This window comes from Anopheles moucheti, chromosome 3 (assembly GCF_943734755.1).
Source record: "Anopheles moucheti chromosome 3, idAnoMoucSN_F20_07, whole genome shotgun sequence".
NCBI lineage: Eukaryota > Metazoa > Arthropoda > Insecta > Diptera > Culicidae > Anopheles > Anopheles moucheti.
The window spans coordinates 56,436,719-56,461,849 of NC_069141.1; the positions used below are offsets into that span (position 1 = coordinate 56,436,719).

The window sequence follows — 25,131 nt, forward strand, 5'->3', positions numbered from 1 at the left end:
AAGCCAACAAAAAAAAACAATGAAAAACAAAACCGAATCATAAAGCAGCGAACAAATAGGGGGGCAAGAAAAGAAGAAAAAAACATGAAAACACAAACAAACCTACAAACAATATAAAGAAAATCTATACAAAATTACTAAAACACTACTAAAAACTACTAAATACTAATGATTATTATGATTACCACATACACCTACACATTCCCAATCATGTACACACGTGACACGTTGCACACGAAGCAAACAACTACACACAAAAAAAAACTCCCACAAACACACACTTACGTATTGCAAAGTGTAGACGATTGCAAGATAACAACACTAACGTGATACATGCTAAAATAGTAAACAGTTCGGCACATTATCTGTAAGTTTCTTCACATTCATTTCTTCAAGCATTACAGTGACTTTAACGCTACGTTTAGGTAAATTATGTTCGTTGTATGTTTTGTTTGCACTGATTTTAATTTTTCTTTTTTTGCAGTTTTGATTCTATAAAGTTTGGCAGTTACAATATTTTATACCTTTTGTTTAAAAACATTTCTTAACTATTTATGTTTTACGATATTGGCTTAGCGGTTCATTCAAACATTCGTTACAAAACAACGTTCTTTATTGCACCTGAAAGTATTCGAAAGTAAGAAACAACAACTACAAAAACTACATAAAAATACAAAACACACACACACACACTAACAAATTAAGATATTTGCAAAAAACTACACATACTTAGAACAATGCAACACAAAACGTTGACAGTTTATAGAAATATATTAGTTAAATAAACAGGTAAATTACGATGGTAGTCGGTGTGCTGCCCGCGCAGCAGATCCATTGTTGCGCCTTTTCCAACAAATATGCCATCTCCGCACTAACATGCGATCGGCATTAGGATTTTAATACCCACACAAGTGCACACACACACACACACTTACTACGTTTCATATCGATGATATCGACAGATTATGATCGTTTCATCGCGTAGATGCTTCACAAAAGCAGCAACAATTGAGAAAGACGCAACGTAAAAATCAAAACCAACGTTCATGCACATCGGCAATCGGTTTGGTTTTTGTTGTTCAGTGTGTGTATGTGTGCGTTCATTTGATAGTGTTTGTATTGATTAAGTTGGGAGCCTTAATGTGGGAATAGCGAGGTACGATCGATTAATGCCACGATCGCCACAATTACAATTTCATGGAGCTGGAGAAGAAGAGCAGGGGAAGGGCAAAGATGGCGTTCCTTTCGGCTGGGTGAAGATCCTCTACGAAGATCGTTATTGCAGTGGGAAGTGCGCCCTTAGCGCTCGTTGCAAACAAGCTCTTCCACGCCGAAGTTAAAGCCAACGGTGGTGTTTCTGTTCTACTGTGTCCGTATTAGTTGTATCCTGCATGCATACGTACACATACGAATACATACTCAGACTCCTCCAAAAATGTGACACGCTAGTCTAAAGCGAGTACTCAAACACTCAAAAACGGAACCACAACTCTTACATTAAAACCCTGTGCCAATTATTGATAAGATTACTAAGCGATGATACACGAAAGTACGAAGCCATACTGGCAAACCGGCACGCAAACGCAAACTAACGTTCGTGCATCTGAAAAGTTATTTTGTGAAAGAACGCATGAACGCAACATGAAAAAAAACACTTCTACACAACAAACAAAAATTACACATTCATACAAAAAAAACACATAAACACACACACACACACACAAAACACAAGCGAGACGAATTTCCTATAAAAAGAAGACAACAACTCATGCGAAAGAATGAGCAAAGAAGCGAGAGCGCAAGTGCGATCGGAGAATAATAAAACACCTAGCAAAAAAAAGTGAGTGAAATCCGCAAAACAAACGTTCTTTGTATACTTCCCGTTTTTCTGTCCGTACTTTTGTTGACGACATAAGCGTTGATATACTAAAAAAAAACACTAAAAAACTAAAAAATACTCATTTTACCCGCAAAACTAACTATAAGCGCCGGAACTTTCCGGCACCCTAGCAAACGATCCTCGAACACGGAAGAAAGCAAGCGAACACGAACCCATGCAGCGAATGCGAAAAGTCTAGTTAGTCAGCGAAAACAAGATGTGAGCAAGGAAAAACGAAACGAAAACAAAAAACACAAATAAAAAAACATAAACCAAAAAAACAAAGACGAACCTAGCAATGAAAATTCTGCATCGTAACAGTGTGAAAGTGTGAAAGCTGACAGGGCAGGGTAGATCAGCGGCAAAGAGATGCGAAGCAGTGCAAGACGTACAGTGGAGCGTCAATGAAACGCAAAACGGATTAGCTCCAAAATGGCCGCACCACATGCGGCTAACTCAGTTTCCTGACCGTTTCTTGAGTTGGATTTTGTACTCCTTTGGAAATGTCTAAGTATTCAATAAAGATAATGTAAACATACACACACACCTACACGTACACAAGCATGAAGACATACACTCACATGGATAACACTAGAACACACACTCACGCACAACCCATCAAAGAAAGTGGCAAACAGTGCTACAGAAGATTAAAAAGAAGTAGGCGAAGGAGAAGAAACAGTAAAACAATGGGTTAAACGAAATAGAGCAAACATGGTAAACAAACAAACAAAACAAAGTGGGTGCAAAACCAAAACAATGCAGCATTACGAAACACACACTCAAACAAAACCAACAACAACAACAACAAAAAACAATGTTCTGAAGTCGTTAAGAATATTTGCCGGGCATTTTGTTTTTTTTTATGAAAGAACGATTTTGAAAGAAAAAGCTACGGTGTTCTTCTTTTCGGTGTGTGAAGATGGTGAGATTCATCCAGTGTTTAATATTTTACAATCATAAAACTTATAGGTAACGATGAACGTTATCAACTGTTTCTGTAGCTGCTCCAACCGGATCACGGCTAGAGTTTGTATACCGTTTTGCATTGAATTACGCGTGCGTGCTGTAGAAGCCTTTAATTCATCTTACCAGTCTTTTGACTTTTGCCTTTCCTTAACCGCTTTTTGTTCCCGCATGTCCTCTTATCCTTAACTTTTTTTCCCTTTCCCTTTTCTAAAGATAGAAATAAGAATTTCTATCTTTATGTTTGTTCTCTATCTTTTTATTACATTCTATTGTAATCTATGGCAAACAAATAAATTGAAATTAAAATCATTTAGAGAAGTTTCGGAACCCATCACGAATAGACGGCTCTTTGTATGCTAACGCAAACGAGACATTTTATGACTTCACCATAGTTGGAGAAGTGCTGATCTGACAGGTCATACGCCATCTTGTGAAACAGATATTAATCCGAACGAGCAATGTTTGGATGGGATTGGACCTCCCACGCTACTTCAATAAGGCGCACGACGATTCATTCTGGAAGCGCTACTGGATTGGACAGGGAAGAACCGCATTTGATTGTTAAACCGTTATGTCATTTGTGCTCTTAGCTTATCGCGTTCCACAATCTTACGTTGCAAAATGCAATATTTTTATGTAACGTTATGCATGTAAAACTGTAATGCATGAACACGTTTCAAGACGGATCCACATGCGATCCACAAGAAAAGGTATGCAGCAAACACATTCCCCAATGCGTCGGTTTGCAACAATTTCATTCACGTGCACACCAACGCAAATAAGCAACGCAACACTCATAAAGCCATGCACAATGCTGCGTTGCGTGTACTCGCACAGCTATTTATAAATCTAGCGCTACATTGTGTGCAACAGCGTCATACGCACGTCAGCAGTCTGCGACAGGCTTTATCAACAGTGGTGGACACAACGCCAACCAGGCACAATACGATTTGAGTCATTCCTATGGTGGCGTTACTGCCAGCCGTCTCAGTACCATCTAGTGAAGGTACAATAGGACTGAAAAAGTGTTCCTCAATTCAATTAATTCTTGAATTGACAAATCCAAACTAATTATAATATTACCTCGAAGTATCTAGTTTCTCTCTATTAGTAACATAATTGTAGATAAATTGAATGTTTGATTCAATCAGTCCACATCGGATGTCGGATTCGTCCAACTCCACATTTACTTATAATTTGTGACTTTAGCGTTCTTTTTCCATGTTTAGCCTACATATTATTATTAAAATACTTTATATACTTAATACGTTCAGCACCGAATCACCCAAATTTGGGTGATGCCAATGTTTACCGCCTGGGCGTTTCACCCAAAAATGGGTGGAGAGCTAAGTAGGCTTTGACAGCAGCCCCATGGTAACTATTGTGATTTTTGACACGGCGTTGAATGTGTTAACTTGCCTGCAGTTAATAACGTGTAGATCACAGAAGACGCAAAGCTTTAAATAAAAACTTTTATATTTATGATCCCGAACTTTTGTTACATCTTAAAAGATGTGATAAGTTTATATCAATTTCAACTTCACCTACACTTTAAGTTACCTTTCCCATCGGTCAAGTGTTATTTACGTTGACCGCCACTGGACAATCACGCCGTAGTATCGTAGTGCTGACGACGCTGTACGATTTCTTCTCCACATTCTTGTCAGAAGGTGAGTCAGCGTAGGTGCTCACAGAAAAAATCAGTAAGATTGTAGCAATCTCTTTTGCAATGAACTATAATGTTTAGTTATTGTTACACCACCATTCGAAATTAGTCCATTTGTTAAAATGCATACGTTATTTTTATAATTTTATAAAAATGTTTACAAAGTGCGCCTTCGATCTTTTCGTTCCTCAAGTGTGCTTATAAAGAATAGTACGTTCTGGCCCCTATTGTGAACACCCAATTCCTTGACGCATGTCTATATTAATCTAAAACAACCTTCTCCACACGTTCGATTTCTACTCCAAAGGCTTAAAAGTTCTTTAAAGTGTTGATTGTCCAGTCCCATTCTAAAGTCATAGCCAACACACTAAAGCCTGACGCATCCAAAACGTTGCGGCTCACAAAACTCATCGTTGTGCAGTTTTTCCTCCACACATAAGGGCGGAGTAAAAAAAATCGTCACAAGCTTTACTTGAACGCGTGCATAATGCAGCTCACTTGTCTATCCACAATAACCGTATACTCGATCACACAACCCTACACAAAGCCAGCATCTGTAGCGCATTTTTGCAGATTATACAATTTTATCACGTACCTGCATAGTTTTTTAATGATCAGCTACAACCGCTTTGTTTCTGTACGTATAAAACGTACTTGCTTCAAGCAACTGAAAATCATTCCACCTCTACCCAGTATAGTTGCTTCAAGTTCCAAACTCTCCACAACCATCAACACAGTCACGATGAAACCTGTTTCGATGATCGCTTGTCTGATCGTGCTGATCGTTGCGGTTCAGAGCGTACTATGCGGTAAGCAATGCGCATTATTTGGGAAAAAGTTCGTTCTATAATTGTGGTCGTATCTTCACAGCTTGCCCCTACCAGCATCAGTACCCTAGGGAAGTGTGTGGACTAAATGAGGAATATCAAGAGTGCGGAACAGCTTGTCCTAAAACCTGCATGGATCGGGAAGATCAAGTTTGTACATTGCAGTGTGTGCAAGGGTGCTTCTGCAAGCCAGGGTTTGTTCGTGAGTCTAAGGATGGAAATTGCATTCCGGCATGTGAGTGTCCTTGATATTAGGACAATGTAATGAAGTTGGTCACAGAAATATACACGAGTTGTACTAAGTCAGTGAAATAAAAAGAAATTCGAAGGGAAGTGTCCTCTTTTTTTAATTTAAAAATAACAACGGTTCTACGCTATACAATGCATTTTTAACATCAAAAAGATTGGTAAAAATATTATTATTTACAAATAGCTGCTACGCTATTTATTCTTTTAACTGAGAAAACAAACAAATGGAAAAAACTAAGACTGATCAAGCTACGCTCTAAGCTGCAACCTAATCGTAAATAGATTTTGAGCGAGAAAGAAATAATGATATGGAGACACAGAGTGGAAGATCTGTTACTGTATTGACCAACAGCTTGACGCTCTTTAAACCGATTTTAACCCTGTTCGACACGTTCGATGATGAACATTGTTGGGCAAGCTGAAAAGCTTGACGCGCTTTCGGTGTGTTCACAATTAAAGTTCTTTATTCTCGGGTGTGTCACCTTAGCTCGCGATTAATGTCCGGCCTCGTTGGCGGTTGAAAAGCGTCTATTATTATCGTCCTGCCTCGATGGCAGTTCTAGAGCCTCTAGTATTATCGTCCTGCCTCGATGGCAGTTCTAGAGCGTCTGGTTTTTTAACGAACGGCGGTGGATCGCTCGACGATCGCGGTGCTTTCGATTTTCGATTTCGGTGGTATTGGTGCCTCGCGTTTCGGTAGTGATGGGCGAACCGGATCACTACAAGCTCCTACAACGATAAGAAGATCGTTAAAGTCCTGAATGATTCTTTATTTTTATTTGAGAGGAACCACCAGGCCGTTTTGTTTAAGTGATTCTTTTTTTTTTATTCGTTTTTTCATTTGACCGTAAAATACTAAACCTGGGAATGAAATCGGTATTATGATTGACAATAAACAATAGAAACAATAGAATTGTTGAGTATTATTCAACGGTCGATTTGAATGCGACAGCTGGTTTCAACCGTTTGGCTGTAGAGGGCGCCACATTCGATCGAACCGAGCACGCCCTAACTTAGGGCTCATTCAATTATTACGTAACGCGAAAATTGCCAATTTTCGACCCCCTCCCCCCTATTGTAACAAAACGTAACACTGGACGCAACCCCCCTCCATTAATTACGTAATATTTCGTTGACCCCCCCCCCGTTTAAAAAAAATGAAATTTTCTTAAGTAATCCATGTAATTCCATCGTGTTTCGATTAATGCAAAAAGAAACAAACAACAGCTGCCTAATAAATATACTACTCACGCCAGGTTGACTTGCTTGTTCGTTGCTAATATTTTGAAGCGGTTTTAGAACCTACTTCAGTCTATACAGCTACGATTCTGCGTACGATACTTCATTAACCATGTTTGTTTTTAGGCTGTCTGTATCTTTCATCAATATAATTCATCATTGGCATGTACATGATTGGCATGTAGTGAACTAAACCTAGGTTGGATGGGTTCTGGATAAAGATAGAAATTTCTGGAAGACGCTTCGAATACAAGTCTTCCACACCACAGATCCCAAACGAAGGATTCATTCGCTAATCGTCCACTGAGCAAAGTTGAAGAAGCTCGTTTTAAAGTTTACATTACATGATGAATCGATGTAATCTATTAAGAACAAGAATTCGTACGTAAATTATTTATCAGTACTATTCCTTTCTTATTTATCTAGCAACCTTTTATTTGCGTAGTTGTCTTCTGTTAATTCTCACTATTCATTCGCCATTTTGACTAACTTTTTTTTATTAAACACAGATTTAAAGGATCTAAAAAAATGGCGGCAGTATAAATACATTTCTTGGTAAACTAGATTTAGTGAATAATTTTCAGTTGAACGAAGCTGGAAGTATATAGAACTTATATAGTTCTAGTACTTACATACGCCTGTGAGACATGGACTTTGTTCAAAACTGACGAAACCCTCTTAGCCGCGTTCGAGAGGAAGATGCTCAGAAGGTTTTTTGGCCCCGTATGTGTGGAAGGATAATGGAGCCGCTGCAATGATGAGCTCTATGAGTTGTACGGCGAACCAACCATCGTACAGCGGATTAGACCACTGGGCCCCGGTAGGCTGGCCACGTCATGAGAATGACACCGGACGACCCTTTCCAAAAAGCTGTTTAGGTCGTCCTCGTGGACAGAGGAGGCTTGGTAGGCCCAAATTAAATTAAAGGAATGCCTTTGATGGGTCCACCAGATCGGGATTATGGATTGGCTGACGAAGGCGCTCGTCCGCAGGTGGTCTAGAGGACCCTTGTAGCAGGCCAAGACCACGAAGCGCCGGAAAACTCAAAACTCAAACCCATTGTCATTTAACATTTAACACCCAGTTGAACATCATTAATTTAGAATGTCAATTGAAAAACTGCATTTGGTTAGAAAAAAAGGTTAAATTGAATAAGCAAGCAAATATTGCCATACAAGCACCGATCACGATGTTGCACGTTCTAGTTGGCAAAAGGTATTCATTGTGTCGTGAATAAGCTTCCGAGCACTAAATGATATCGAACTGTAGTATTGTTAATGATTGATGTATGATTATATGAAACTCTGTACGATAGTGGATAACTTGGATGCATCATTCTGAGTCTGTTTAGATCTCTTCAAGCTCAATGTAAGTTTTAAGAGTCGACGATGCTTGCTATGAGATGGATGCAAACTGGATCCACTACAACACACAGGAATCCAAAATCACCATCTGAGTAGACACCAGAAGTCATCAATGAGTGGGTATCAAAAGATACCAAGAAATTTGACCTTTAAATAGTCGAAAAGTAGATAGGTAATATGGAATTTTTATAAAAACCCCTAAAATAAATTAAGTTTTCATACATAGACTATGAAGCGGGAATCTAAGTATAATCTTATTGTATGTTACGTAACAAAAAGTTAAACCCCCCCTCCCCCCTATATAACAAACCGTAACGCTGGTACTGACCCCCTTCCCCCCTATGAGCGTTACGTAATAATTGAATGAGCCCTTACAGGATCAACGAACTGGAGAAAGGCACTCTAAAAAGCTAACCCGGCGAAAGAGAACGTGATTTTTAAGCTCCTCCAATAAAGTATGCTCCTGTTTGTGTGTTTTATTATGTTTGTGCATTAGTGTTTTATGTAATTGAAACAACGCTGTTGCTTGTCGCAACAAGAATAACAACAGTCAGCAGTCACCAAGCTATTACTGACTATAATTACGCTGCACGTATGATCATATCAACATTCTTTTATTGTAACCTGTGGTGGACCGCGGTGTATTTCTATATTTACTCCAAGTTGGACATCACTGGCAAAAACGATCGGGTTGAAATTTAATATTCTCATGTTGGGCAATCCTGCTGCGATCGTTAAACTACCGGGCGCCTCCATCGGCGTGAAGCTGGGACATTTTATTGGCCTGTAGTTTCTGGCATTCCTTGACTTTGCGTGTCTACACACATTCTGAAAGCGAACCTCAGCGAGTAAAGACGCGAAACCCGCTATCGGAAAGGGAATTTTTCAAAACAACGGTGCTGTAGTGGAAACTTTCGTGTATATCACTGAAGCACCGGGCGACTCCATTCTAGAAAATCTCATAAGAAAATAAATATTATGGCACTTGATTATTATGATATTCATCAGTCAAACAATTGCTCGGGAAGTTCATTGTTGTAAACTACAGATCATATTGAGCACATTGTTGCTCATGCTCACCTTTGTTGAATTGAATTCACCAAATAGATAGTGGCTTACTGGAGATACTGACCCACGCGCTGTTAAAAGATTGTTAATAAACAATTATTAGGTTCTGTTTGAAGTCCCGGCCAAACTTACCAGACTAGTACGATGACAATGACCAATGGCACATGACAAATGATGGTGAATGTAAACCTCTTAGGGTTACAATGAAATGGACTAGCTTGTCTATTCTTCTACCCAGCACTAGAGAGGGCCATGTGCTACTTGGATCATGACCCTCCGATTTAGATATTTTCAGTTGTTTTGAAAATTGAAATTTCACACTTGTAACAAAAAAGCGTGCATTAGTTTCCTTTCTGATATTGAAGAAAATAGAGTTTTAATAATATATTTGGTATGTCGTGATATATGAGCTGAAATTGCAGATTTTCACGCATTGCGCAATATGCGTATAATTAATAATCGAGCTGAATTACTGAAAGTTCAAAGTCACTTGTTTCAGTAAAGGTTTTTTCAGATTTTTTTGTTCTTGTAAATGTTAAAGGTTGAAAGGTTGATTTTTTTTAAATCCCTTTAGTCAAAGAGATGCGAAAGGAATCACTCATGAGACCGATGCATTCTTTTTCGTTAGATTGGCATTGTGTGAAATGTTTGGTCGAGCCACTATCATGTATATTTTTATTACTTATGTGAAGTAAAAAGTTACTTCTGTTATATATGCAGATACATGTGTTATATATTATATTTTATATGTTATATAAAAGTTCGTATATAATACGAACATTATATGGGTAGGAGCTACATATTTAATGAAAATGTGAAGAAAAATAAATAAATAACAAATAAATAACGAAACAGTAAATAAAAAAATACTAAATAGATTTTTGTAATTCTTTTTCCTACGGAAAATAAAAGTTGGAAAGAAAACTAATGTCATCTTTTATATTTTACAATTTCAACTCGATTGTGTTCGATTCGATCAGTTCTGTTCGCTCAACTTATACGCTCGTTTTCGTTTCAACGCAACTAGTAAACACTTATTGAATGAAGTTATCTTCACTTATGATTTGTTATCATTCGTTTCTTAATCATTTTGCAAATGACTGCCAAATGGAGATAATCGTCATGCTTTCTCGTTTTGGTTTGGTTTTTAGTTTAGCAAAGCGATAAAGCAACACAAATTGTGACTCGTAGGGGAACAACTGAGGTGGCTAGTTAACCTTATTCCAGGCAACCGATTGCCGATTGATTGCTTATTCATCTGGTTCTAGGAATCCGATTGACTTGAAATTTGTTTTGTGGGAGTAATGCTCTATTATCTATCATCTTCATCAGTTGACCTCTTTTTAGGCAATATATTTTCCAATAACTGGTAGCCAGAAAGTTTAAATGCTTATTATTTTTGTTAACATTTTATATGTATTTGTTAACATTTATATAAATATGAATACATCTTAATTAAAGCCAATTTCATTTTGTGGCTCCTCAAAAATGTTTTTTTTTAATGTGAAATATCAAAAACAACTATTTAAGTACTTTACATAATTTCCACGCCAAAATTGTTTTGATCGTTGTTACAGCTGTATACCATGAAACTAACATAAATTTTTCAGAATTTGAGTGATAGTAAGTAAAAAGGAACAGGAGTTTATATTTGGATTACAAAAAGTTAAAATAAAGCCCTTCTTCTAAGCTGGACTAATTCCCATTCCCATAAATTATCCCATTCTGGCCACCCGGTTGCCTGGAATATAATGTTTTCATAGTTGCCATTGACAGAGTTAACGCTCTTGAATGAGTAGAACAGTGATGGGAATTTTGTTCCGAACCTGCTGGGTTCGTTCCGTTCCTTCTTTGGAACGATCGGATCCAGGTGCGTAAAACTTCATATTTGTTTATTTATTCATATTTGGTTAGGTTTTGGCACTTACATGTTCGTGTTGCGAAGATTATAACGTTATCGTTTACTTCTGTTACGCTTGCTCTAAGCTGTAGAGGAATGTAACCAACTCTCATAGTAATAAGAATGTACCCACGTTTGTGCAATGATCTTCTGCAAAATTGATACCCGTTATTTCAAAGCATCAACCTAATAACCAATAATGTTGCAATCCATTCTCATGGGTTACAGATGTTCGTGTGCCACGATATTTTTGTGTAGATCTAGAGGATTGGATCCAATATGGAACGAATTTTATCTAAAACTGAGCAGATATTGATTGAGACCTACTAGGTTCGTTAAGAAAAGAACCTGGTTCCGTTTCGTTCCGAAAAAATGGAACTTTCGAACGAGAGAATACAACTCCTTCGCTGGTACGTTTTAACTCACTCACTCTACACATCTCTAGTAACAATCATAAACCTTTTCAAACGAACCTTAACAAATGCCATATAAACAGCCTAGTCTTTGGCCCTAGTATACGCAAAAGCATACGAAACTTCACTTCACCCCATTCGTTCAGCACTTTATTCCACGCAAATAACACAACTGTTCGTTAATTAGAAGCTTGTAACTTATCGAGCTTGGCACAGCGAAACATTTGTAGATCGAATGTCGTTCGTCACTTTTGAATCAGTCATTTGTTATAAAACCGTTTACGCCCGTCTAGCTCTCAGGGTTTTTTTCTCCAAAGTGTATTATCATAAACAAACGCTTCGCAATGAAGTATTCAATAGGTTTTTTGTTCTTGCCACTGATGGCGCTAACTGTCTTGGCTTATAATCCATGTAAGTCATTTTTTTTTTCATATGCGTAGCATTTTATACTTACTAACATATTATTTGGTTTTCCCTTGAAACACTGAAACTGAACGATTCACCACGCTAGACGCTGAGCAGTGTCCTCATGGTGAGCAGTTTGACACCTGTGGCGGCTTAAACCAACCAACATGCGAAGATCCATTTATAGACAACCCCTTAGTATGCCGTGATGCATGCTTCTGCAAACCAGGTCTCATCCGTATTACGGAGGGGGGAATGTGCATACCTTATGAACTGTGTGTGGGATAATAAAATCATGAAAAATAGTATTGTATTAACATACAAGACACAGTCTATTCGCTTAATTTTTTTTATAATCCATGTATCCACATTGTATATCACATTTGCATTACACGTATGCGACGATTACGGCTCTGCTCAATCCGGCTGTAGGTAGTCCGGAAGTATGTCCTAACATCGGAAGTTCTTGAAGCGATTTAACCACTGTTTACCAGGAGTTGTGGGTGGAGTAGTTGACCTGGGGAAGAGAGGGGGGGATGACGAGATTAACCTAAATTTGAGGGGCCCTTTTGCACTATTGATTTTAACATTCTTCGAGGCCAATCTTGATGACGAATAACTTGGTCCTTAGGGGTTTTTTTGGAGCTTGGGGCAACCGCAGTCGTTTAGTCCGCTTTATGATTGATTCTCCTCTGTTGCTCCATTAATGATTATTTGAAAAATAATGAAATAATGAATAACGAATGATGAATAAAAAGCAAATATAACTACATTTGGAACAAAAAAATACGGTTGTGCTGTAAATTGAATAGCATCCAAGCGGCTAAAATTTAAACTGAAACTGAACTGATAAACTGAACATTTCAAATATAATTCCTATTTTCATTTGAATATTCTCAAGCCTAATCCAATTACGCATATACACTTTTTTTTTTTTCAATTTCAAAGTTAGGAGTTACTAGAGTCCTGACAGTGCAGCGGTTTGACAACTATGTTCGCGCTTCTAATATTTGATAGTGACATGCTTGGTCGCACATGGCTCAACTTTAATGCGAATAGCACTCAAGAGCGAACACGATTATTTTCAAATGCCTCATAAAGTGGTTTAAATGGATAATAGATTGACAACGATGTATCTAATACATTAATACAACCTTTCCGTGTTATATTAGAGCCAAATAATTGTATTACAGACAATGTATTGTTGTAACGAGACGAGACGAGACTAATGGTCCATGCAGTCATGGCTCCCGCGTAAGTCTATATTTCCAAAACCTTTGGATAACTAAACAAATCGTAAAATGCTGCTACTTTGAGACAACGTTAAAGCAAAATAACACAATAAAAATGAGGTAACGTAATTTATCGCAACAACTCTAACTGGAATTATATGTATGTAAAATGGATGTGTTTAACAATTTGAACGAGCCTTAACACATGCCAACTTGTAAGAAACTGTTCAAACTGGAGTTGCCTCATTCGTTAGACATCGCAATAACACGTCTGTTTGTGAAATAGGAGCATGTAACAATAGTACATCGAATGTCGTTCGTCACTTCCAAATCAACCATTTACTATAAAACTGTTCCGCACTAGATCTCAACAGGACTTTTTCCCCAAAGTAAGTTATTACGAACATACGTTGCGCAATGAATTCTTCACTAGTTTTCTTAATGTTGGCACTGATGGCGTTTACAGTCATGGTTTACGCAGGTAGGTCTACGCTAGCGATGCTTCGGCTTCCAAAGCATTCATAAAATACCATTCCTACGAAACCACAAATCATGAACTGGGTGACTCTCTTTCCTAGAACCTACATGTCCGAAGAATGAACATTTTTCAACCTGCAACAATCACAGACAAGCAACATGCTACTGGGGACAAGATACTTCGGAGCACCCCGTGTGTCATGAAGGATGCCATTGTAATGACGGCTTCATCCGTATAGAGGAAAAAGGAACGTGTATACTGCCTGAGGAATGTCCAAATAGACATTTCTACTTACGTAGTAACGCCATTCGCGGACGTATACTGCTGCGGGATTAGTGCACACGGCCAGCGCCATGATCTGCACTATTAGCAAAAGTTGTAAGTTGAACGAGAGATGGCCTTATTGTCACTAACCAATTCAGAGTTTTTAGAGAATAATGCTTTCTGCTGCATAACTCTGAACTGATCAACGACGCTAAAGCCATCTCGTGATCGTTGATTGCTATAAGCAGCTGACATTTAACATCTAAAGTGCTATTATAGTAAATTAAAAAAAAAAACAAGATAATCTTTAAGCGTTCCTTCCGTTGGTTACCGCGATAACTATGTTTTGGGCTAATAAAATTCCTCTGCAGAGTGCGGAAGGAAAAATACGAGAACGATTAAACTTCAACATTAATTGGTTTGTTTATGGTTAGTTATAAATATGACATCATGCCACATCATCATGACATCAGATGTGCTTTTATTCCAAACCCCTTGTACCATGTACATGTCTAAACAATCAGGTTCGTTAGTTTCACGCTAGGTGGCGCTCGCTGCCAATAAGAAATCTTACTCAGTGAACGCAAGTGAAAAGGGTGTTACTTTCCTAACTGAAACCCCCGAGAATAGAGGTTTATAAACTTATCGACCGGACCGGACCAAAACCCAAGTAGCAAGTACCGACTATCCGGCTACGTGGTAAAATAAGTCGATACCAGAACAGGCCGTTCTAACAAAATGAAAAAAATAGTTTTGTATAAAAAGAAACTGTTCGTGGTTGGTTGGGAAAGTGTATGGTAACAGTTACCATATGTGAGTGGTTAACAATGGGTATTCTCTAGCTTAATATCTAAACTTAATTGAAGTGAATTGAAACTGACCCATTCTTTGATTGTGACAAAGGATATTGCAATCTATCTTGTGGTCCTCTGACGTGTGCACCACGGAGACCTAGGCCTCTGCCTATTCCACCTAATGTTAGATCCGACACTGAGTTAAATGCTCCATAGAATCAACTGACTAAAATGCTCTATATTTTAACAAAATGTATCAACAACGATTTAACCATATTCTTCATGCTAAAATTAATTGTAATTAGTTAAGCACTGCATTGGTTCCATTATTTCATGCACTCTTTACTTCACTACGTATGTATTTAAAAATGGCTTTCTCTTACAGCACTGTTTAAATCTTTCCTTGACATCAAAAGAATGAAGTCTAAACAGGTTTTTTTGGTTATAGCCATCCTAACATTTACCCTAGATAATATGTACTCTGGTAAGACTTTTGCCATTAAATCATGATAAATTAATACGAGTGAGCTATTATTTTGCCATTCTCACTCAACAGCCGCACTAGAATGTGACCCAAGCGAGTACTACAGTGCATGTGGACCGATTTATGAGGTGAACTGCTTAAGACCTGATGTTGAAATTGATACCGAGGATTGCTTTGAAGGATGCTTTTGTAGGCCGGGTTTCCTGAGAGATGATGTAAGAGGAATGTGCGTTTCGCTGCAAGAATGTTCCGTTCAACCGTCCGTTTGAAATAAAGCTTACACTTGTTTTTGTATTATGGAAATGAATGAACACATAACGGACATTACCTAAACGCATTTTAAATCATAGAGAATATGTATAAGGGTAAGTCTTCGCGCTTTTGTAACGGCTTTGTGTTTATTCGATGTTGTTGTTTCACGACTTTTGGAATAAAGATTCATTTGTTTCTTAAAACTTAACTCTCATCACTCATTGCATTGCCGTAAAGTTCCTCAAATGTCACGTTATTTAGACACCTACTTCGTTTTAAATTGAAACAGTATTAACTGATGAACCTTCACGTAGTACGGCATTTGAGAAGACATTTTTCTACGAACAGTGTAGTTAACTCACCATGCTAAATTGAATTGTAGCACTTGGTTGTTTCCATTGGTTCATACACATTCGAATTTCGACACGTATTTCTTATAAAATGGCTTGCTTCTACGGTACTGTAGGAGTCTACGGATAGTGTGTTCGTAGTGTTAAAGCGATGAAGTCTACGCAGGTTTTTTTGGTGGTTGCCGTCCTAACGTTTACCGTGGCTAGCGTGTACTCTGGTAGGACTCTAGACGTAAAAGTATTATAAATAATAATTACGCAAGATTTACTTGTTTGCCTTTTTCTATCAACAGCCATTCAACCATGTGGCATAAACGAACACTACAATGAATGTGGACCCGAGTATGAGCTGTCCTGCGTAAGTCCTTTTGTAATTGATACCGAGGATTGCGTTGAAGGATGCTTCTGTAACTCGGGTCACATAAGACAATATAACGGTGGGAGGTGCATCCCTGAAAACATATGTCCTATGAAATAATTCCTGCATAAAGAATTATTTTTGAATAAAGAATTTATTAAGAATTTGAATAGGAATTTTCAAAAATAGTAATAAAATTTTAATAAGCATCAATGTGTGAACCGTTTTGAGTAAACCTTTCTTAATTTATTCAACGATATGTATATACCTAATGATAATTTATAGTTCTGCCGTCCAGTGAGCCCAATGCCGACGCATTTCTAACTAACTATCGGAAACAAAATGTGTAGCAAACTCACCATGCTAAATTGAATTCTAGCCCTTTGTTGGTTCCATTAGTTTACACAAACTTCATTTCGCTACATGTATGTTATAAATTGAACTTCTTGGAAAGCGTTGGTTTAGTCTTTTCTTGACGTTTATATGATGAAGTCTACACAGGTTTTCTTAGTTATTGCCATCCTAACGTTTACCCTGGCTGGCGTGTACTCTGGTAAGGTTCTTAAGATAAAAGAGCAATAAATCATTGTGAAACATTAGTTTACTACCGTTTTTCTCTCTACAGCGGCCCAAGATTGTGACGAAAACGAGCACTACCTTGAATGTGGCCAAAAGAACGAATTAACCTGCGCGATACGTAATATTCCCGTTGACCCCAATGAGTGCTATTCAGGTTGTTTCTGCAAACCTGGATTCTTAAGAATTGTTGAAGGTGGAGTGTGCGTCACACGAAAGGGATGTCCATCATTGATTTGATATGAACATACCATTGTTTATTTAGTACAATAAAATAAAATAAATACACTCATTTACGCGAGTTACGCGATACGCGAAAACCATCATTTTGAAAGTTCCGTGTAATTTCGTATGTGAAATTAAAATTTTTGTATATTAACATTTATAAAATGTTACTATTATTACAGTTATCGTAAAAAACGTTAAAATATCAATTATCAATCTTCTTCGTATCGCGTAACTCGGGAAATAATTGTATATAAACCATGAACGCATTTGAAATCATTCCTGACAAACGTAAAGATTAAACTCTTTGTTCATTTTACTTATTCAAACAATTGTGATTTGTAAACTGTTATAAGTTAATCTGTTACCTACATTCAATTAAATATGACTTACAAACTTAACGAAATGTCATTATTAAGCTTTACGATGTCAATCGATGTAATCAATTCATTTGTAAGATGTAAAAACTGTACCAAACTGTCAAACTCATCTCTTCTAAATTAATCTGTAACATTTGATTGGTCACATTAGTTCACGGTCATGCATTTTAATATACAGAGTTTCTTGTAAGACCCCGCAGCCTAAAAAACAATCATTGAGAGACACGTGAAGCAATTTTAACGATGAACTCCTCACAAGCCTTTTTTATTGTAATTCTCACAACGATTACCCAAGCTAGTGTGTATTCTGGTAAGATTCTTGTTGGAAAAGCTTAGTTGAACTTTTTGGAATTGTTTTATTATTCGTTTCTAATCTCAGTGGAATGTGGACCGAACGAAACCTACAGTGAGTGCGGACCTTCCAAAGAAAAGTATTGTTTCGCCCCGAAACAGAAAATCATCGGGAAACTGTGTCGTTGGGTGCTACTGTGAAACATAAGAAAGTTGGAAGGCGAACAATGTATTCCTTCGGACTATTGTCCACCATTTCTTCCTATAGAATAAAGCCATTTTTATTACACAGTCTTTACATAACAGTGATAAAAAATTTGTTTATTTCGATCCCACGTTTGCAAGATACATCCTCATTTGTTTATCCAAACCAATGCGCAGCCATGCAATCGCGCGTCCATGGAGTTTGGCACACCCAACACCATTCGAAACCACAGCCCGATCGTGTACAAACCATATGCATACAGCCCCCATCGCGCTCCGTTGCGGTACGGCACTGGGGACACGGTTTCGTTGTCACCTTGATTGCAATCTTTGTCGCCTCGTCCCAGCGCGCTTCCGAGGCACGTTGTGGATCGATCGCATACCCTTGCTCGTTGCCGGCCGTCGAAGGTGTCGGCGTTTCGAAGCACTCTCCAATATGGTAACCTTGCAGACAGCTGCGACAGAATACGTACTAAAAGCAAAATAGCAGAAATCACACAAACCATTGCAGCATTCGGTTCCGTAAATGTAATACATACCCCACATCCATTCTGGCACTGAATACGGCGACATTCTGGATCTACCAGTAACCCCATACCACAGCCCGGTTGTGGACAGAGCACTCCACCATTCTTCAGCACAAATTCTTCAGTGGCGAATCGTTGATACCGTTCGTACTGCTCTTTGTTCAGCAACTTAAAATGGTGCACATCCTCGATGAAGGATGCTGCACAGCCAGCCGGACATTGCAACGTGTAACCACCGGCAGGATGCTCTACGAACTGTCGCTCAAGCAAACGGGTCACACAGTACTGGCGAAAACAATCCAAACAGGACACATGCCCAGCCTCACACGGAAAGACTAAAATCGTATCACTGCCGGAAAAGGATAAGGATCATTAAAATCACACGATCCTAAACGATCGTGACACTTCGCACTTCATACCTAACATCTGTACACGCTATGCAAGGGATGCTTTTGTGGTTCGTTTTGATCAGATTCAGCGGAGCCGCAAAATCTTTCTCCCCACCCGATGAGTGTTCGGAACACTTGAAGTAAAACTCCGTAAAGGGTGGCTCGCCTTCATCGTTTTCCTACAATCAACCAGAAGCAGGTAAGTTTAAAAGAGAATCCTATTCAACTCCAATCTTTCACTCACCACACAAGGAATCTCATAGTTTTCGCAATGGCCAGTTATTCGTTTCCTTTTCAACACATCGTCCCAACAGGTTGGGTCCCGGTGAACGGTGAATGCTCCACTGCCACAAATGCCGCACCGTACCCGCAGCTTCCCGGTACAGACCTTCTCGCACTGTGAACAGTACACGAAAAAGTGTGCCTTTGTTCGTACTGCTGCACCGGAACCATTCCGTTCATCCAACACCGTCAGCTCGGACATTGTCTCGGACAGCGGTTTGTTCTGTTGTTCATCCGGCGATGGTTCCTCCGCAATGGTTCCATTTAGCGTTGGTTTAGTAGTTTTTTTCTGCAGTGCCGAAGTGGGACGACTTTTCACGACGTGTATGATTGATTGCTGACCCAGGTCACATTCCTGCGCGATCGAATGGACAGTAAATACATGATGTAACAATGGGAAATGCTGCGATTCTGAACATGACACCTCGTACTCACACTAATCGTCGTCGTATCGGAAAGCTCTCGGCCAGCAAAAATGATCTTAAGTTCCTGCGGCTCAAGCCCGAGGCGTGGTGCAACCATTTCCTTCACATCCTTAATTTCCATGTGCGGTTGCAGGTCGACGGACAGCGTATTACCGGTATTCGTCTTCACGTACACGCTCAGCGAGTTGGAGAGCTTCTTTTTACCAAAGGAAAATATCGCCAACATGCTGCTAATCAGTTCTCTAATGAAACCGAACAAATCGAACATTACCACCCACAGTTTAGGGGGACATTTGAAGCAACACCAATATATTGAAGCTATTTAAATTGTCTTTTAAACACTTTCGTCTTTTCACAGCACGCAATTTGCTTTGTTTTGTTATTGTTTTGTATCGAAGGGTCGTTTGTCTAAAACAGCTGATCGAAAAGTCTTTTTGTTGTTTAAAAGCCCTTTCTGCACAGTGGTGATGATGTGGACGTAACGTTGAAATTTTAAGCACAGTGCTGTCAAACTCGTTTTCGTGTGCGACTCGATTTGTATGCAGAAATTTGTTTGTCTGAAATCTGTTTCTAATTTACTGGATTTATGGTGAATTTTAGTCAAAAAAGTTTGTTTTATATTTTATTCACATATTAGACTCAGTATTTCCTAGAGGACATCGTTCACGCAGGTTCTGCGTAGTGTGTTTGACATCCCTGTTCGAAAATGGAAAATAATTTAAAATAATCGTTATTTTGAATTGTTTGTTAACAATCATTGGTATTTTAAAAACAAAATTCAATCGCATAAATTTATAAGCGCAAACAATACAGTTATATACAGTAAATAATTCATAAGGAAACCAAAGAATCAGATTGTTCTGGTTAAATAAGCGACAATTAAAAATAATGTTCTATTTTTCGAACAAGCCACGTGTTTCCAACCGAATTTGTATTTTATGAAGATTTTTTCGGTTCATTGTTACGACATGAACACCCACAACTGCCAACAAAACTTTTTAAATTATGATTATGTCAATCGTTTAAATTTATGAAGTTGATTGTTTAAACTTGAACATGACACGTGACATTGGAGACTGCATATGGAAGCAACAAACGCACGTGGCATACGAAAAAACGGTTTTTTTATCAAAATAAGGCAATTTAAGTTAACTAAGATTTCCATTATTTTCCATTTTCGAATTGATTCGATGTGTTATAAAAATCTATGCAAAACACATAATACTTATTTTTAACTTAACTCCCTGCACTATTAATCAAAAACTCATTAATATCCTTAATGATCCATAATATCATTTCCGTTAATTTTATTTTTACCGAATTTATTACTGTATTACCGATTTTATTATTGTATTTTCACTTTCTTATATACTTATTTAAATTTTCGAAAACATTTTTTTGTAAAATAATACATGCAATATGTGTCTATATAAAAAAAAACAATAAGTGTCTTTTGGATGCATTTTCATACTGGACAATTTTCCCGCCACCAACCAACAACACAAATCGATACACTCTTCATTTCGCATGGCGTATACCGCAAAAAAGCGCACAAAGAGTAGCCACGATTTCATATTCCCTTTTTTTCTCACCCATGCATGACGAAGACGCAGTGCTGAAGCGCGTGGAATGAATCAAACGAACCAAAACGCTCGTCAGACCGACCATCAACACTGTTCGCACATTTTCATGCTCGTCGTTCATGGTGAGCTTTATTCCTACCTTTCCATGTTCCAGTTCTCCTTCTTCCGGCTTTCATCTACTTCCAAACGCCACCTGTACGCAACATTCGGCCAACATAGTGAAGGAATGCTGCCAAAACCTAGCCAGAGCACCCTGTTATCGTGCCGAGAACGATCGATGATATGAGACTTGAATGTAGTGTGGACAAATCTGTTGACACACTGTCATATGTCGGATGGTATATTTTATTTTTTGTGTATGTTAAAACCTTCTTTGCGAAAAAAATAGTACGAAATAAACACGCACATTAGAAGAAACATAAACTGAAATGTTAAAAGATCAAAAGAATATGAACTCCAGATGGAAAAAAAAGTTCACTTCACCCCAAAATGGACAAACTTTTTGTCAAATTGGAGTCAGACAATTTTGGTTCAGGCCTGATAACACGACACTGCTAACGACAGTAAAAATAATTAACTGCATCAAGCAGTTCGAGCACCGTCCCCACTGTCGTGACTGTGACACATTTGCGACACATGGTTTCGCAAAGGGGAACCGAAATCACAACAAATCTCCGCACAAAGAACATCTGGTTACCAATTGAAAAGCATTTCGGTATGATGAAATTCGAACAAAATTGCATGAATGGAGCTGATGTTTGTTGCCAAAAAAAAAAGGCATTAAAGCAAACGTAGTTAAAGCGATGACTCCATAAACCTTCAAGCGCTGTACAAACTTCATCACGGCGCCAACTCAATCGGTTATTGGCTTTGAGCCGTTCCACCCTTCCCCGTTCCCCCGCGGCCCCTCCCTCAACATCATCCACTGGACAGCTATAATCTTCACGATCATTTGCTGTGAAGCACCGCATCCGTGTCTCAAAGTGAAACAGCTCCGCTTCAACAAACCGACAAGCATCGTTCAAAACGGGCGCCAATCGAAGGAAACCCGCGCGACAGGAAACTCGATCCATGTCCGACTACTAAAAAACTACAGCCAGAAAAAAAAAAACAACATCCCCAAAAGCACACAAACTCTCACGCGCGCTAAGGACAAACGAAATACAATCAACCGAACCACAGCGCAAGGATGGTTCGCCCCCGATGGGTGGCGTGACACTGGCGGGCCCGTGTGGTCGTTGCCAAACGCGGAAAAGCGCACACAAGTTGTTTTGTTGGCCTTTCTTTGCGCTTTCCACTTTTTTATTCCCGTGCTTCTGTGCTGTGTGTGTTTAATCCGTGAAATGTGCTGTGGCGAGCGTACCCGTGTGTGACCGAATATCGACTATCGATTCCCAACGATTTCCAACGATCCGAACCGGTGGATCGTGCTCGATTTGTAACCGTAAAGGACATGGGGACAGAAATTCGAATCGGACCACTACTATCGGGTTACGCGTACCACTCTCAAGGCAGCGATTTCAACCATGTGTCGACGGTTGATGGTAAGGACATTGATTAATTTACTGCCATCGCTCGAGGGATGAGTTGATTGGAAACTGATTTCCGTTCTCGTGTGCTGCCTCCACACAGGAACACACACACACATAGATGCATACATACACGGTATCAATCGTTCGATGGTGATTTGGCCGAAATATGGTATATCTCGCCGTTCTTTTGGGGATTCGACGGATTTTTTTACAATATCTAATGCGTCGGAAAAGAAATTCCGTTAACTAACTCGCTTAACTGCTCGGTTATACAATTTTATTTTTCCCAATACTTCTTCAAATGAATATGAATGGAGCATAAACGATGGTTTTTGGTTTTTGCGATGCGATGGTTTTTCCTCCCATAAGCTATTTAGAAGAAATCTTTTTCTTTAAAATAGTGAGAAAGAAAAACTATCCTTTGTTATCGATTTTTTTTAATTAAACGTGAATTTGACATATGTTTCTATGTTCAACAAACGAGACAGTGACCAGCTCGTCACAATGGATACTCTGGAGCAGTATCAGAAAAGAGGGTTAGTGGCTGCGCAACTAACGGTCCAACATTGCGCAATTGAGGGACGAAAACTATCAAAACCGAGTGAATGTCCGCCAACAGCGAATAACAGCCGTACAGCATCAACAAGAATGACAGCAGGTCAAAGAAGTTTCGTGGATGTTGGTCTCAGTCTTGTGTTTATATAATTTCCATTCCAAACTAAACTATTGAATATGCTTCTAAATGAAAACCAAAAGATGCCAAGTCTAATACAAATACGAGCGTTAAGCAGTCTGTGGAACCGAATCGCAAGGTTTATGGGAGCCAGATAGCGGTCATGAGGTGCACTGTGCACTGACTGGGCGCCTCCATTGTGCCGAGTAGCAAACTCAAAGCGTATTGCCACCACATCCGATTTTACAGGGTTTTACAAAAAATAGGACATGACGAGCACAACTTACTTCATTGGCGGCACGAGCACGATAAGCAGGAAAATTCCGGTTTAAAATCCCATCCGGATCAATCCTCCGTACGCAGGACTGGCTACGGGCAAATACAATCAAAGTAAGTCAAAAATGGCAGACTAATACCTCTTGAGGTTGTTGTGCTGATAAAGAAGAAGTTTTTTTTTATATTGTGCTATCAATCTCTTCATTTATCTTATTCGCTTACGCGAATCAGTAAGTTGGGCTCGCCATATTCTATCCATTGTAAAACCCTGTATACATTAAGTAATATTAATTAAATTGTAGGTTACTTGTACTGCTTTTTCCTCTTGTATTTGTATATTCTAATTTATATTTTTGCAAAACTTGGTTTTCGTTCTTTTACTTCTGTTATTCTTGCATATCTTTCTATTATTTTCTATCTTTATATTCCTTGTCTATTTTGTATTTTCTCTCTCTGTTTTCCTATATATATAATATTTTTAAGAAGGCATGTTTTTTATTGTGTTCTGTTTGCAATGTTTTTGGATTTTTTCTTTGATTTTAACTTATTTTTTGTTACATTTCATCGATCTGGATCTGGTGCTTAATAAACCTTCTACACGACTAATTAAAATTTAAGCCTATTGCTGTTAGGCAAACGACACTACAAACCTAACTTTAAAACATTGTGTGGCTAAATTAAAACCATGGTAGTTGTGGTATATGTGGTTACTAATTGTCTACCGAATAGCAAATCAAAATATTACAGATTTCTAATACTCTTTGTATAAACATTATGGCATCAACAACCACACACCTACATATTCAAGATGAGCGAAAAAACACGAAGTATGATCTTGTCATGATCTTTCACAGTGCTCAATAGTACACAGCAGTAATGCCTTATTGCCAACGATTTTACATCGCTTCATCACGTGTACACACCTACGACAACGATCGAGTTCCGAGGCCCTAACCGATTCACGTTGATTGGGAAGACCGGAAACGTATTCATATTGGAATATTACATGATCGCATGATCTATCATCACTTTTCACCTCGTTTGTACGATGTAGAACAAACGATAAGACCTATAGAATTATTTCTTTGCATATCTTTCACTTCAACACTCATCAATCTCTGCGCTTCGTTTTGTTTTTCACTTCTCTGAGATACGAAATTCTCTCTCAACGGAAATTGCTTCCGTTCTCTCGTTATGTTTCTCGCTCGACAAGTTACGCAGAGCGGTGGAGCAACGCACCAAGCCAGTGTCTTTCGAACAGCCAAACGAGTACAGTGTGAAAAATGTAACCAATTTGTGACCTGACGTGGTATCTAAACGTGGAAGCGGTGTTTAATCTAACGAGCCGCCAATAAGGAACGCTTGTACCAAATACTAATTACAACAGCAAGTCAGATTGTTCAAACGCTTCGAACATACTTCTACATTCTCGTTGTAGAAATCGTGTTGTGATACGGCATGCAAGTGGTTTGCAAACAGCAAGCAGAAATCGATTGTGTGACAAGTGTAACCGTGCGACAGTGTATCAGGCAAGGCAACCACAACAACAAAACCCACACAGCTTGAGTGCAAGTTAA

The 25,131-nt window shown here is 38.6% G+C and overlaps 1 protein-coding gene and 1 pseudogene across 1 annotated transcript; one reads left to right on the forward strand and one right to left on the reverse strand.

Moving 5' to 3' along the window:
- Positions 1–5,256: 5,256 nt before the first annotated feature.
- LOC128302843 (uncharacterized) lies at positions 5,257–16,311 on the forward strand (annotated as a pseudogene).
- Positions 16,312–18,024: 1,713 nt separating this feature from the next.
- On the reverse strand, positions 18,025–19,758 carry LOC128304017 (E3 ubiquitin-protein ligase parkin). Its single transcript, XM_053041138.1, has 5 exons — positions 19,501–19,758; positions 19,028–19,420; positions 18,814–18,962; positions 18,407–18,743; positions 18,025–18,339 (listed from the first exon to the last, which is right to left on the reverse strand). The coding sequence occupies exons 1-5, from the start codon at positions 19,756–19,758 to the stop codon at positions 18,025–18,027; spliced, it is 1,452 nt and encodes a 483-aa protein (XP_052897098.1).
- Between the last annotated feature and the right edge of the window lie 5,373 nt (positions 19,759–25,131).